The sequence below is a fragment of the Etheostoma spectabile genome, chromosome 4 (assembly GCF_008692095.1).
Source record: "Etheostoma spectabile isolate EspeVRDwgs_2016 chromosome 4, UIUC_Espe_1.0, whole genome shotgun sequence".
Lineage (NCBI taxonomy): Eukaryota > Metazoa > Chordata > Actinopteri > Perciformes > Percidae > Etheostoma > Etheostoma spectabile.
In genome coordinates, this window is record NC_045736.1 from 20466524 (window position 1) to 20482868 (window position 16345).

The 16345-nt window shown below is 39.3% G+C and overlaps 2 protein-coding genes across 4 annotated transcripts; both read left to right on the plus strand.

Annotated features, from left to right (window-relative positions):
- On the plus strand, window positions 1-8635 carry LOC116687227 (25-hydroxyvitamin D-1 alpha hydroxylase, mitochondrial-like). 3 transcript variants are annotated; one of them, XR_004331497.1, is made up of 11 exons: window positions 2-323; window positions 961-1151; window positions 1408-1598; window positions 2601-2801; window positions 3552-3715; window positions 3813-3979; window positions 4075-4156; window positions 4296-4493; window positions 5002-5181; window positions 7472-7474; window positions 8625-8635. XR_004331497.1 is itself a non-coding variant. In XM_032512418.1 (9 exons), the coding sequence occupies exons 1-9, from the start codon at window positions 111-113 to the stop codon at window positions 5113-5115; spliced, it is 1428 nt and encodes a 475-aa protein (XP_032368309.1). In that variant the 5' UTR covers window positions 1-110; the 3' UTR covers window positions 5116-6080. The 3 variants fall into 3 exon arrangements, 2 of the variants coding, with proteins under 2 accessions (XP_032368309.1, XP_032368308.1); XM_032512418.1 differs by lacking the exons at window positions 7472-7474; window positions 8625-8635 and having other exon boundaries at window positions 1-323; window positions 1054-1151; window positions 5002-6080; XM_032512417.1 differs by lacking the exons at window positions 7472-7474; window positions 8625-8635 and having other exon boundaries at window positions 5002-6080.
- On the plus strand, window positions 7473-13830 carry LOC116687231 (microspherule protein 1). The gene is made up of 14 exons (XM_032512425.1): window positions 7473-7677; window positions 8470-8624; window positions 8817-8955; window positions 9636-9800; window positions 9923-10032; window positions 10148-10256; window positions 10485-10623; window positions 11216-11291; window positions 11443-11471; window positions 11591-11683; window positions 11775-11857; window positions 11998-12085; window positions 13161-13288; window positions 13400-13830. Exons 2-14 carry the CDS (start codon window positions 8470-8472, stop codon window positions 13484-13486), a joined length of 1401 nt encoding a protein of 466 aa, XP_032368316.1. The 5' UTR covers window positions 7473-7677; the 3' UTR covers window positions 13487-13830.
- Window positions 13831-16345: the final 2515 nt, after the last annotated feature.

Below are 16345 nucleotides of genomic sequence, written 5' to 3' on the forward strand. Positions count from 1 at the left end.
TTTATCTCCGCGGGTTCGAGGAGCAGGTCGCGCGTTATAAATACTGCCTCCAGCCTGGGAAAACAAAATGAGCACCGACATCCAAGAAAGCCGCGTCAGGTCACCGCTTCATGATCAGTGTGAGAAGGATGCTGCAACAAGCTCTACGAGTATCTGTCCGGAACGCTTTCCCCCAGGTCAAATGGATGGAGAGGTGGGCTGAGGGCGCATCATCCAAGCAGCAGGCACTGAAGACTCTGGGCGACATGCCCGGACCGTCGGTCGCCAGTTTCGCCTGGGACTTGTTCGCCAAACGGGGCCTGTCGCGGCTGCACGAGTTACAGGTAACATGATGATGTTCAACAGGGATTGGGAATAATTACTATAATTGCTTTTTAATATTTAGTCAGTAGGCTATAGGCTGCAAAATAGTGAACTAAATGATACCACACACATATATATATATATATTTCAATATATAATATATATTGGTGCACAGGACGTTCAAATAGGATAGTTTTAATGCATTTGATTGATGGAATATTAGTGGTTGCATGAAAGAGAGAGAGAGAGAGAGAGAAAGAAGAGAGAGAGAGAGAGAGAGAGAGAGAGAGAGAGAGAGACTTAAGGCAGCACAGATAACCCTCCCCTTCAGCAGATGAATGTCAAAACAACCTTGTAGTGTCTCTAGAAAGCCCAAAGTGAAGTAAAAAATAAGCAAAACATATTGTTGAGTGGGGAGGGGGGGTCTTTAATCTAAATTAACCCTTTGAGACACTATGGCCTAAGTTAATATGACTGCCAAGAAGATATGGCTGATCAAACTGCCTGTTAAATGACCCAGTCATTAGTGGGTTAGAAAAGCCTGCATGCATCTTTGTTTCTCACTAGCTTCAAACTACAGGACAGTGCATCCAAAGGCAATCACTTCATAGCCTGCAGGGTTTTTACAAGGTCACCTCTCTCTTTCTAATGTCCCAGCTGGAAGGAGTGCAGCGGTATGGACCCATGTGGAAAGCGAGTTTTGGTCCAATCCTGACAGTTCATGTGGCTGACCCTGCGCTGATTGAGCAGGTACTGAGGCAGGAGGGCCAGCACCCCATGCGCTCTGACCTTTCCTCCTGGAAGGACTACAGGAAACTCCGAGGACATCACTATGGACTCCTGACATCGTAAGTATCACTCTGAGACTTCCTTTTCGTTAGTGTGATACTGAGAAGTTAGACTTAGAATACTTTAAATTATTTACCCTCTTACTGTGTTACCAATGTCTAGTTCTTTGTTGATTCTGAATGAAAAATAACGGACAAAATCCTTTTCAATTAAGTAGTTAAATACTCTTGACACTGATTTAGTTCAGCTAAATTGTGTGAACAGATGCTATGCTAACACAAGTGTTTGTTTATTTTTTACTCTGTGTGTTCCTAGTGAGGGGGAGGAGTGGCAGTCGGTGAGAAGTCTCTTGGGGAAGCACATGCTGCGACCAAAAGCAGTTGAAGCTTACGATAAAACCCTGAATGGCGTGGTCGGCGACCTCGTTTCCAAACTTCGCCTTCGCAGATGCTCTCAGGGCCTAGTCAATGACATCGCCAGCGAGTTCTATCGCTTTGGCCTCGAGGGTAAGGTTTCATGAGGTCCGAGGCATGGCGACATCATGCATCACTACAGGGTGTACTACACCGTGTAAACATTGGTGATTAGGGCCAGCCACATGCAGGAAGCAGTATAATGTCATACCACTGACATTTTAAACATACATACATGTCAAAGCCCGATGTGCCCGAATAGTTTTAACATTTACATTAAACAACCTTTAGCTCACCTTTCCAGTGGTGGAAGAAGTATTCAGATCCCTTACTTAAGTAAAAGTAGATATTCTGCAATACAAAAATACTAATTTACAAGTAAGAGTTCTGCATTCAAAGTTATAACAAAGAAAAGCAAAATAACCTATTTCAGAGTGTTATATTATTTTATATATTAAATTGCATCACTGAGTAAGTGGCACTTAATGTTGTAGTTTGTCAAGATGGAGCTAATTTGTACTGCTTTACTACATACTTTTGAGTAGTTAACCTATAACACTGCATAATATTCTAGAAACTGCTTAATACCATATCTGTCAGATGAATGTAGCCCAGTAAAACGTCTCTGAAATGAAGTGGAGTAGAAATATATAGTAAACTGGAAATACTCAAGTAAAGTACCTCATAATTGTACTTAAGTACTGTAGTGTGTACTTTTCTTAATTTAGGCCTAATACGAGCTCAGATTAACCACGGACTATTGAGTACAGCTAAACTCATTGCTCATTTCCTGCCTCAGGTGTCATCAACAGTTATTTTTCTATGACCAGATTCCCCCCAAACTAAACAGTTTAAATCCAGTGACTATTTGGTCACAAGCCCAGCTCTCAAACATTTACTTTTGCATCAAACTAAATGATTGTAGTGTTGAGTGGAAGCCGGGCCAACTGGGGTTGAAACGTAAAATGCTACTTTCAAAAAGCCTTGGATGTGGTTTCATCTCCCTGTGCAGCCTGAGTTTACTGTACATTTCTGTCAGCCCATGTCTTTCTCGCCTCCTCATTTACCTTTCTTTTCTTTTCTTTTCTTTCACAGGAATTTCCTCAGTGTTGTTTGAATCCAGAATCGGTTGCCTGGATGAGGTTGTCCCAGAAGAGACAGAGCGTTTCATCCAGTCGATCAACACCATGTTTGTAATGACGCTCCTTACCATGGCCATGCCAAAGTGGTTGCACCAGCTGTTTCCTAAACCCTGGAACATCTTCTGTCAGTGCTGGGACTACATGTTTGACTTTGGTTGGTCATTTCTTTTAATCATTTGCGTTCAGTGTTGGCATGGGAAATGGTAGCAATATTTATGCCTACCAGTAATTGGAAATATCAACTCTGATAGTGATGACTCTATGTATAAGATTGTATTATTCAAAAATTGGAAGATATAATGAAAACAGAAAACAGAATAATTTTTTTAAAAAGATGTATGAGGGACATCTAGCAGACCCTACACAACCTCTTCATTAGAACATGAAACCAAAACATACATGCTCTATGGCTTTCCACATTATGACTATTATTATTATTACTATTATTACATTATTGCCATTATGGCTGGGTATATAAGAAACTGGGTTATTGTGTCACTCACTCTTCAAGTACATTAAGACTCATCTAGATCTGAATCAAACCTGTTTAAAATAATCACTCAAACTGGATCAGGAAGCAGGAGATTAAAGTCCTTAACCCTCACGCACTACAAGATTGTCTGCGCTGACGCCTTGAACATCAGTCACGATGGTTAAACTGTGGTCATAATAAACCTTATTGCCTAGTTGCTTTCTCCAAATTACTGTAGGAAAACAGATGGCAAGTTTATGAGAAAGTCTAGTTTATACAGTAATCACTGTGCAATTAATGCATGGCTTTTGGTACTTATTAAGAAGGATACTAAAAATCACACCAGATAGCTCAGAGCTTGCTGTGTCTTAGCATCTACATTACATACTGCACCTTCACTGTCATAATGGCCTCTAATCTCTGTGCTTGTAGCAAAAGGCCACATTGATCAGCGTCTGACGGCCGAGGCGGAAAAAATTGCCCGTGGAATGAAGGTGGAGGGCCGTTATCTGACATACTTCCTGTCGCGGACCGGGCTGCCCATGAAGACTGTCTACAGCAACGTCACAGAGCTGCTTCTTGCTGGAGTCGACACAGTAAGCATGATAACTCTGTCACCTCCTTTGTTGGATTCTGCATCAAGTTCTCCCATATTTAATAACCTCTCCCCCTGCACTCTACCTGTCTTTTCAGATCTCCAGCACCATGTCCTGGTCGTTGTACGAGCTGTCCCGCCACCCCAAGGTGCAGGCATTGCTCCGAGATGAGGTGTTGAGAGTGCTGGAGGGCCGAAGCGTACCGGAGGCCGCTGATGTGGCCCGCATGCCTCTCCTGAAGGCCACAGTCAAAGAAGTACTTCGGTATAACTGAAAGGATTTGAGTTAATTTCCTAAAGACCAAATTTTCAGACTGTAAGTTTCATTGGGCTTACATTATTAAACTTTTTTTCCCCCAGGTTGTACCCCGTTATTCCTGCCAATGCAAGAGTGATTACAGAGAGAGACATCCAGGTTGGAGGCTACCTCATCCCTAAAAATGTGAGTTTGTTGAGGAAATTAGTACAATTTGAAATCCTTCAATCTTTCATTTAAATCTGTAGTCACACTGTAAGCAGCCCTTTGTACTGGGCTAAATGTGAATGTTACACATATCTGACAGTAAAATCTTTCCATCCAGACTTTAATTACCCTGTGCCACTTTGCAACATCACGGGATCCAGCGGTGTTTGAAAATCCAGATGAATTCCAGCCCCATCGATGGTTGACCAAGGACCACACTCACCACCCGTATGCCTCTGTACCCTTTGGGGTGGGAAAACGCAGCTGCATAGGTCGTCGTATTGCCGAGCTGGAGCTCTACCTTGCTCTTTCAAGGGTGAGTTGGTTGGACGTTTTTGCTGGTTGCTGTGATGAAAACCGTTACTGTGTAGAAATAGAAATGCGTATATTTTGCAGTATTTGAATTGTTAATTATCTGTTGAAAATCAGAACAGCTTTTAAACAGTTTTAAACTAGTCAGTCATTCAAAAATGTTTCATGTACCATGTATACATAAATCACATATGACATACAACATGTATTTGTCTCAAGACACTGTAACACATTTTGCTACATGCTGCATGTACACAGATTATTTGAATTATTTAGCAAGTGATTTAGATTGTTTCCAATTAAACGGCAGTGTTTCAGCCAAATCCTCTTGCAGCATTTTTTCTCGGAATAATGAAAGAAACTTAGGGGTTTTAGGCTGTTGTGCAAATCCAGTTCAAAATGAATTGATTTCAATACTTAATCCAGGGATTTCAGTCAAGAGTCACTAACCAACACTGAGCACATGATGAGCAGTCACCCTAGAGTAAATCTGTATTCTCTGTTCACACTAGATCCTCATAGAGTTTGATGTGAAACCGGACCCTGAAGGGATTTCCGTGAAATCCATGACACGGACGCTTCTGGTTCCTGAAAATGTCATTAGCCTCCAGTTTATTGAACGATGACCCACTCTCCTGAGCTGATCGGTTACATGAACGAGTATGTGAGTCTTTTCGCAGTAGAGAGCGCTAGTTATCACAGCCTCTTGCATGCAAACCTTTGACACGACATGTATCTGTAACGTGGTGCGTGGAGGCTGACGTGTGGAGAAGGACAAATAAATGAAGGATGAGCAGTGACAGCTCATCACTGGGGCTTTCCACTGGGAGCCGTGTTACTCCAAATTAAATACTGTGGGGTTATAAAATCCCCATGAAGCACTTATTTGCAGAGGCTATGAGGAAACCAGAGATCTCCTTCAGTATGTTTTTGTAGACAATCTTCAGACTTTAGCCTTAAAGTGAGTCAAACCATCTTGCATTTCTGGGAACATATTTGAAGCTGATTGTTGACTTCCAAGTAACCCCTTCCTAAATCTAATTTTGACTCTTAACTATATGCGTCTATATGTGTCCTGGTCGTGCAAACATTCATTTCAAGAGTGTTTCTCTGAGATAGACAGTGTGACGTAAATTATTCAAGAAGAGTCTCAGACTGGCACATGGAATGCTATTTCTTCAGCTCTTATTGAGCTAACGTGAGAGTTTTGTGTAGATATGATGTTCAATGTGTATTTTTAAGGTGCTTATGTTAAACTTTTAGTGACAGGCACCTTTTTAAAAAGGAATGGCAGCTGTTGAAATTGAAACCCTAAGCATGGTGCCTCTGTTTAAATCCCAAACGTAGGCCACTCTGCACTCAGGCTTTGTCTGTATGGTCTTTAGAATGTACTGTAAATGTATACATACCACAATTCAACAGTGCCACACAATGCAACTGTATGTGTTTTTTAACATTTTTGAACCTACCATGAGTGATATAGCACCATTTTGCAAATGTAATAGGCTTCAGTACCTGAACTCTGTATTTATTCTAATTTAGCACATTTAAAAATGTTACTGTAAATATTATTAAAAGATTTCAAGTTGGACTTATTTGTTGATTTTATTTGGCCAAACCAATCAGAATCAGGGTATATCAATGCAGCATTTGCTTCAAGCTCTGACACTATCAGCTGCATCAGATTTAAGTCTAACCAATCAGACGTGTTTTGATGGTGAACAGTCACCTGGCACGTAGGCAGAAATTTCTAAGAAATAAAACACAGAGAATTAAAGTCTGTCTTGACCACGTGGAGTGTGTAGTGTGTGCTTTATGCAGCAGCTGTGGGTCAATAATTTGGACCAAATCACTCCACGGCAGATGGAGTGCCAAACGATGTTCAACCTAAAACTAAACATCCAAATGTAAATCACAATACAAAAATCCTGTTAATTAGCATTCAAAATGTTACATCAGCTCTGAAAACTACAATCCAAATTATGTTATAATATATATTGGGCTATATATATGCTCTATATATATCAAGTCAAAATCCTTAATCCCACAATGGGGAAATTCACACTGTTACAGCAGCAAGGGATAAGAAAAAAATTTGAAAAAACAAATAAACACACAATAATAAATATCATTAAACAGAATAAATAAATAGTAAACTGTATTTACAGTATTTTCACATTTTTTATTGCACGTTTATTAGATGTACGTACTACACTTACTAGATGTTTGAGGACTTTGAAGCTAAAGGCCAATATTTGACTGTGGGAATAATGGATCTTGGGAGTAACACCACTAGAGATTAGAGAGAAATGCTGATTTTGTTACTCTATACTGGGAAAACCTGCAAGGGCATCAAAAATACAGAATGCCTACACTGGAAAGGTTTAGGACTCCTGTTGTGAAAAGGAAAAGAAACCACTGAGCTGTTTTTTGTGTACTATAACATGCAATAAAGTATGACTAATCCCAAACACATGCATTTAAAGGAAGCCTACTATTCCCTGTAGTGTCCCCATGGTTTTCAGGAAGGTGATGGTTCTTGGAATATTGGAAAGTAAGACAAGACAGAGAGTTGATTAAATATGTTTTACATTGATATGTTAATAGTTTTTATGGACATTTACACATATATAGATTAATTCAAAATCACTTCAAATAAAGTAAAGATTGGCCTTCACAGTTTCTGGCTTTTGAACTTAGGCCATTAGTTCTAGTAGCCAACTGCGACTAGTAGAAGTACGCTAGAAGTAGGGATATGCAACATATTAAAATGTTGTTTTAAATAAAAAATAAGTCAGTGTACTGGTTAGATTCCCAAAATGCAAAAAAAAATACTTAGGCTAACGTCAGTTAACAAGTTTCGATCACAGAATCGGTCCCGTGTAAATCATTTATGTGTGTAAAATACCCAGGCCAATACGGCACATATGTACTGTATATATACAAAGATTAATCAAGATTTACACTCCAGTCCAGAAGGAGGCAGTAGTGCGCCGTAACGTTGCCAACCGCGATAACGCCTCGCAGGAAGGAAGGCAGACTAGCAGGGCCGCTTATACGTCAAATTTATGTAGCCAGTTAGCCCGTTAGCCATGTAGCTAGCTACCGAGGTGTTTAAGGGGCATAAATAGACTACACAGACTCCAGCTAACGGACCAGCCACACACGAAGGAAAGTAGCGAGGAAAGGTGAGTCAGAAAACAGCGTAGCTAGTTGTATTAGCTTTTTAATGAACGTAAACTAACGTTAGCTAGCAAGCTATCGTAGGACCGTTGTGTTAGCTAAGCGAATTGTAGTAGCTAACGTTACTAGCCAATATAAACGACCGTGTTTTTAGTCAAATTGTGTTGGCTAACCAAACATACTGTACTGCAATATTTTCTGGAAGGGCTATCTTCGTTGCCACAGCTAATTATTTTATACTAAATATTTTACATTGAACGCAAAAGAAGAGGCACTATGGCTAACATTGCATGTAAACAAAGGCATAGCTAGCTAAGACTCCCATCAACAAAAACACAGCTGCTTGAAAATTGGTCTCACACAGAGTTTTAAAGTAACATTGGGGATATATTACTTTCGTTATCTGTGTGGTTATAACGTTGACGTGAATGTTTCCTAAAGCTGCACTATAATGCTGGCATGCACTGTCGTTAGGGTGTTAATTTGAATTGTTACATGGAATAACTTGAATTGATATAAACGGGTGAAGTCAGATTTTTTATTTTATTATTATTATACCGAGTAACATTACCCATTAGAGCCCGCCATGAAAAAAACTGCTTGTCAAAGTGGGATGCTCCTATAGTCCTTCCTGCTCACCTCAGAATTAACTCAACCTTTACAGCCTATTGCTCTTTTAGAAGAGATTAAATTATTGTTGGATTGTAACACTGCAACTCTATGGAGCCGACCTGAGCCTAAGGATGTCTAGTCTCACCATGTAATTTTCTGATGTGTTTCATGTTGTGGCTGAACAGATGCAAACAGGTGACCCTGCAGTTGGTGCACCGATGGCAGTAGCTGGTGCACAGAGTCGGTCAGAGGACGAAGAGTCACTCGGAGTGAAAGATGTGAAAAGGACGGCAACACAAGCGTTTGGCAGTGGTGTTCCCAAACGCAGAAGTTCCTCCAGGTTGGAGTTATATTCTTGTATACTGCATTATTCCAGTTGTTTACTAACATAATCAATGTATATTGTTTGCATAAGGGCATAGATGTTTTGTTTAATGCTGCTTCCAGTGTTTGATATTGTTCTGTGGTGGATCTGCAAATCTTTAAAGAATTGCTCTTTATGTTTTTGTATATTTTTACACATTGTCCTTAGGTCAATAAAGAGGAAGAAATTTGACGATGAATTGGTGGAGAGCAGTCTTGTGAAGTCGTCCAGTAGAGTCAAAGGCCCTCCTGTCATAGAGCCTGTCCGCTGTTCAGGGAGTGAACCTTCATCTAGTGAGAAAAAGAAGGTACATAATACCGTAGAACCCACACATTCTTAAAGGTCCCATGGCATGAAAATGTCACTTTATGAGGTTTTTAACATTAATATGCGTTCCCCCAGCCTGCCTATGGTCCCCCAGTGGCTAGAAGTGGCGATAGGTGTAAACTGAGCCCTGGGAATCCTGCTCTCCCTTTTGAGAAAATGAAAGCTCAGATGGGCCGATCTGGAATCTTGCTTCTTATGAGGTCATAAGGGATAAGGTTACCTCCCCTTTCTCAGCTTTGCCCGCCCAGAGAATTTTGCCCACCCATGAGAGAGAGACATCATGGCTCTCAAATGAGCAAAGTGGCAGTTGGTCAAGTTGGCTGTTCTATTCTTTTTCGGAGACAGTTGCCGCCCAACTAGGCAGAGTGCTACCCTTATTTCCCTACAGTGCTTAGAACTGCCGCCAAGCGCTGCGCTCAAAGTTTATTTACAAATAATTTCAACTTTGACCTTGTTGCTGCTGACCTTTTCAATGCACAACCAATTTCAGAAGCAATAATGACATTTGCCTCCACTGTACTTTGCCTCTCTCTCTTTTTTTTACCTCATGGTTTTATTGTGGATCATGTTTATGCAGCTTTACAGGATGTCATGGCAAAGATGATAAGCTTACACAGCTTTGATGGATATTTTTTGTGCCTTTTTATGCAACTCTGTCAGGTAACAAAATCAGGAAATGCTCTCACACCGCCTCTCACCATGTTAGTAAACCCTGCGCCCATCACCAAAAGAGTAAAGAAAAGCAAGCAGCCTCTACATATTACTAAAGACTTGGGAAGATGGAAACCCACTGATGACCTGCTTCTTATAAATGCAGTGTTGCAGGTGAGTTGTATAAAATGTTAAATTATTGTCTGAAAGAACGCATAATGCTTAGAAATGAATGTGACTAGCTTGTATGACTCAGTTTGTCAGTTTTGTTCTAATGAGTCTGTATTTGTCTCTAGACCACAGACCTAACCTCTGTTCATTTGGGTGTCAAGTTCAGCTGTCGTTTTACATTGCGGGAAATTAATGAGAGGTGGTACGCTCTCCTCTACGATCCTGTCATCTCAAAGTAAGAAAAGACTTACCCGGCAGCAGCTTTACTTTAAATTCTACCTAAGTCTATTTAAGTTTTTCTATGTTATTTACCCATTTAAGTAAAAACATTCTCTCTGTTGTCTTTTTAGGCTTGCATGGCAGGCCATGCGTCAGCTTCACCCAGAAGCCATTGCAGCAATCCAAAGCAAAGCTCTCTTCAGTCAGGTTGAGGAGGCACTGCTGGCTAAGATTGGCTCAGTAAGTGAAACTGGAACTTTTGGAACATTTCACTGTTGTAGTAAAGAAAAACTAACATAAAATACCAAACAGTCTATTTGGCTTAAAGCTACCAGTCTAGTGGTTGAGAATTTTAATAATAATCACTTTAAACATGTTTTTGTGTATTCACTTAAGCATACTTTTTAAATGTATACATTTGACTGCTGCATTCACAAGCGGTTTTGTGTTACATTTGTCACTGAACAGACTAGTCAACCCAAACTGGACATGTTCCAGGAGCTTCTGAGCAAACACCCTGGTGTCTTTCACCCATCTCGCACCCCCAAGAGCTTGCTGGTACACTGGCAGCTACTGAAGCAGTATTACCTACTGGATGACCAGAGCGGTAAGTTGAGTTACTTACACAATTATACCAATTAAACTTACAAGCATTTTAATATGTATTTTGTTTTATTTTGGCAAACTGAAAAAAAACTGCCTCTTGTACTCCAATGCACATCAAATTGTGAATAAAACTAAGTTTCTTCCAAGGAAACTGCAATATGTTATATTTTTCGATTTAAAATATAGAACAAATCTTAGACCGGAGATGACACAACTGGCATGGAGCTCAAAATTGTTAAATGTTATTTTTGGTGTAACATGCCTAATGATAGAACTGCAGTGAATGTCCACTATTACTTCCCTGATAATCTTTTATTTAATTCACCAAATATTTTTCATTTACCTCTTGGTTGTATTACACTTATTTAGCACATTAATGAAAAAATGTACTAGGCCTCTCTGAAATGATGAATGCAAATCTGGATCGACAATAAAGACCCTACCCTTTTTGAATATTCATACGAAGTAAAAACTTTAGTGTGAGCCTTTTTTAGTGTGGAATATAAGAAAACCCCGGGTGTTGTTTACTTTAAAGTGATGAGTGTAACATTTCTGTATGTAATTGTCTTGTTGGCTTTGATTGCGTGCTGCAGTCCAGCCTCTTCCTAAAGGTGACCAGGTCCTCAACTTCTCTGATGCTGAGCAGATGGTTGATGATGTAAAGTTAAAGTAAGATAGTCTTTCATTTTTGCAGTATTTGTGTCATGTATGTCATGTTTGTGTCACTGTTAAGAAAGTATTTTATTATTTTCTCACTTAAGTATTATACGTCGATGAATTTTCAACGCTGATCCATTTTCCTGCATTTCCTTTCAAACAGGGAGAGTAGAGATGAGGTGTTGGAACATGGTGAGAAATTGGATAAGGAAGAAAGTTCAATGCGATTCATCTTGCACAGTATCAATTAAATCTTTGATCATCTTGATGTTGTTTACACAAGCGTTCTTACCCTTTGTCTTTAAATTCAGAGCTGATGATTTCCGATCGTCACCAAAAAAGAGAGATCAGACAGTTGGAGCAGGAGTTGCCTCGTTGGCAGGTCCTCGTGGACAGTATTACGGGTATGTAAGCGAGCAGATGCCTTTTCAAAGATATATTTGTTTTGAGGAATCCAGTTTAGTGAAACTATTTTGTGTCTGTGTGTGTCATCAGGGATGAGCATGCCTGATTTTGACAACCAGACACTGGCAGCGTTACGAGGAAGAATGGTACGCTACCTCATGAGATCGCGAGAGGTAAGCCATCTTTCAGAAACAGTTGTTAAAGAGACGAAATGTAGAGGTATCTTCTTTGTGACAAGAAAATGGAAGGAGAGAATGTCTGAGATGTATTTTCACTATGATGATAATGATCTTATTTATTTATGTTCACACAGATTACGTTGGGCAGGGCAACCAAGGACAAACCGATAGATGTAGATCTGTCACTAGAAGGACCTGCCTGGAAAATATCAAGAAAACAAGGTGAATAAACTTGTACACTGTAACGTAACACTGGTAAATGCAAAACAATGTTTTTAAAAGACAGAAATCAGTAAAACATTCCTCACAATTTAAGGTTTTGAAGCAACTACTTTTACTTATTTATTAATGTTACATTTTTTGATGTTGAGATTATTTAGCCTATTTAATGTTGATCGTTATATTTTTGAAAGTGAGTTTGGCTAAGATGTGCACTGAACATGAATATGTGACATTTGAGTTATCCAGGCTTGGGTGTAAAGTACGCTTTGATATTGCTTCTGAAACACAAAATATAGCTTATCTCAACTGCAAGAACCCAGATTGTGTTTTTAACCAGAGGAACCAAGGTCAATATTTTTATCCTGATATAGTTCCTTTTAAAGGGCGCTGGCCTGGGTGTAGTACTTTCCAGGAGCTTGGTTAATTCTTCACCGCGTTCCCGTCGGCACACTTTTATTGTGTGCCGACCACACAATAAAACTGAGCCACCGGCAGCACGGTGTCTCAGTTTCTTCCAGGTCGTTCTGGGCCTTTCTGTGTGGCGTTTGCATGTTCTCCCCGTGTTTGCGTGGGTTTCCCCTGGGTGCTCCGGTTTCTTCCCACCATAAAGACATGCATGCTAGAAAGCTAGGAATACAGTTGCAAGCACCCCCACCCCTCCTCCACACAGTTGCTAGCAGCCAAGGAGGACACAGAGGATTAAAAAAACATGGACTTTTCTGAAGAAGTAATTATCTTCACTTGGATTTCTGTGTGCGAAAGTCGCTGGACAACAACCATTTCTAAACATAGCCATACTGAGAAATACAGAGAGTTGTGTGGAGCTGATAGTCTTAATTAGCTTTATATCAACTAATTTGGCAATGGCTTGAATGTAACAAACGTTCATTAATATAAAGAAGTAATGCACTAAAGCTTTAGTTTTTGAGTCAACAGTTGATTTTATACCTGTGTTGATTTTCTCGATTTATTTTTATGTTAAAACGAAGTAATCTTTCAACTGGCAGAGATCGATCCCCTCTGATGTTGCTGAAAGTAACCAAACTACCATGACTAATCATATTAATGTCTACAGGAATTATTAAACTGAAGAATAATGGAGACTTCTTCATCGCCAATGAGGGCAGACGACCCATCTACATTGATGGCAGACCAGTCCTGTCGGGCAACAAGTGGAAACTTAACAACAACTCAGTGGTGGAGGTGTGTGGAGAGTGTCAAACAAGTTGTTTAGCATTTAAATTGAACAACCATGATATATTTGAGTGGTACAAAGTGAGACAAAGCCCTAACATGCTGTATCCAAATCTTTAGATTGCAGGTCTTCGCTTTGTGTTCCTCATTAACCTGGAACTCATCTCACTTATAAAAGCTGAAGCAGCCAAGATGACACCGCAGTAAATGTCAGCCATCCAGCAGAAGAGTGACCAAACAGGACATATTGGCAGGCAAATGGATGCAGTCAGTGCTTTTCTGTCCAACAGCGGTTACCAGTCCCATGAAGTGCAGTAGCGCTACCACGACTCAGACAAACCGCCTTGTTAACCTGAAATGACAATTTTAAACAGACTACAGCTAAATCCTGGCAAAAGCTAGTAACAGGTGTTACCTGTTGTTTGGACAGTTTCCATGTTGTAATGTAGACACTCTCATGGTAGAGCCTTGTTTTTATTTTATTTTTCAGAATATTGTATTTAAATTCTGTAGTAAAGTTTTTTCAAAATATTAAACTTGTATACACAATGTTCTGGGCATGCAAACTTATGTCTATATCTGATTTTCTCTAATATGTTTCTTGAAGCTGAACACTGAAGCAAAATCACACTGAAATGTTTAGAACTCTCTAGCATACATGATGGGAACGTGGCAGAACTGTTTACATGAGTGAAAACGTTGCTAAAAAGTAAAACTTTTGGTTGCACTTTTATATAAACCAGGTGTACAAAGTGCCTAAGAATTACCAAAACATAATAAAACATTTAATATTGAAATCAAAGACAAGCAAGAATTGTTAGAAGAATAATTTGAGTGTTATTGCTGCAGTGTTGATTACGCACACTTTGCCAAAAGGCAGGGCTAGAGAGCTCAGTATGCACATACAGTTTAAGTTACTGTTTGTATGCACTAGCAATAGAAGCACAAGAAGTACTATTCTGAGTTTATTTGCTATTCTTCTGGTCAGGCTAAAATATTTAGGAACGTTGGTTACAGATTAAAAACATACAAACATCTGTGCAAGATGCAGTAAGTGCATGTAGACACAGCCCCATTCAAAGCAAATTGCAATAAGCATACATTTTCACTTTAAGGGAACTCTACAACAACAAAAAAAAACATTTACAGCTCTAATAAATTAATTGGTTGCACCCATAGAAATAAAACGGGTGCACCCAACTGCATACCATTTTTCTTAGACAAATATTTAAATAAGGTGTGTATAAATGTTACTGTGGAAATGTCAGAGTGATCTATCCCTTAACTGTGACTGTGAGCTTAAGGAATGGTTTGGTCTGTAAAATGTTTCAATGAGCAACAGGGTGTTCTGGTCCATTTCAGTGTAGTCTACCTTACTGACATGAAAATGTCCGATGACAATAAGCACATTGGACAATCTAAACACCCATAGAAATGACCTGGACAACTTAGGGCATGTGTAAAAATCTACCAGGGGTGTTGGAAATATTGTCATCAAAACATAGACCGTGCAGTCTAGTAAATCTCTTGGTGCCATAGAAACACCATCCTAACTCATGTGCTATGCAGGTTATGTTATGACTGGATTCCCAAAACATGGCAGGGCTCACACAAGCAAAATTTAAACAAGGGAAAAAGATTCTCCTGTGCCACATTTATCCAATTTTTTTGTAATATTCTGCTTCTGTATATGTCTATATACACTATCTGTATATGCTAAATATGTGTTATTTAAGGTTAGTAGCAGTAACAAATGTTGTATTGAAAGAGAAGAAACTGAAGTAAAGAACTGTGTTACTGCTGGTTTAGCTTTAACTCAAACTTGAATCAATAAATAATAACTGCAGACCTTTTCTTAAATGAAGCAAAGAAATCTATATTTACTGTAAAAACCATCACTGACATGAGCAGCAGCCTCCCACATTATACAGCTGGTGTGACTAGGGTGGATTGTTTTATGTTGCAAAGCAGTACGTGAAGTGTTGGGGCAAAGAATTACTGAGTTTCTCACCAAAGAAATGCAGCTGGAAACCAAAAATGAACACTGTTTTTGAAAACAAGCACAAGAGAAAATAAATGCACATGTGGTGATGCCTGGTAGGCTAAGGAGAAGTGGGCGAATGGTTACGTTTGACATAAAATTATGGGGTTTCTGGTCTTATTTTGAGAAATAAGATACATCATTAGTCTCAAATTATTCTTTAATGATAGATACATAGATAGACAGATAGATAGATAGATATTGATCAAAAAAATGGGAAATTACGGTGTTAGAGCAGCAAACATATCAGTCACACAACATATAAATGAGATACTAGGAAAAAATATACATACAGTATACATGAAATAATAATAATAATAAGAATAAAATACAAGAGCAAATAATATGTAATAATGACTTCCCAAAGCTATTAAAAAACTGTTATGGTACTTTTGTAGTGGTAAATAACATTTAAAGGTATCTCATTTATATTGTTGTGTGCACTAATGTCTCATGAGAAACACCAGCTTTGACTCCACAATTGCATTGTTGTAGCGGTGAGATAACTTTATCTCTGGTGAGGTTGTAATATATCAACACACCTACTGTACTGCTGTTGACTGGAACAATAAAGTTACCTGATAAAGACTTCCTCTTTGACACCAGCTGATAAGTGATGCCAGCCAGCAAGAGTAGACTACAGAGGTTCTACTTCAACTTCAACAAATAAAATACATCCAAAAGGGAAAAAGATGTTTCGTCAGATGATAAGAACATTCACTGCACCTTCTTTCTTATTTTCTCTTTCTTTCCTTTCTGGGGGCATACTGGAAGAAGATACCTACATCCCACTTGTCAGTTGTCTGACTTGAGTTATCTGTATTTTATACACAACAACGATATTCCCTCATCTGTTAACTATGTCGTGTTTTATTCAAACCTCACTTTCCCTCTGCATGTTTGCCATGTAAAATCAGGTGCATTCAGGGTTTGCTCAGAGTTAAGTTCAGGACGCTGGAATTGCCTCGCCTGTTCTGTACAGAGCATAGACTGTAATGTACAGTGAATGGCAGAAAGGCTTTGGG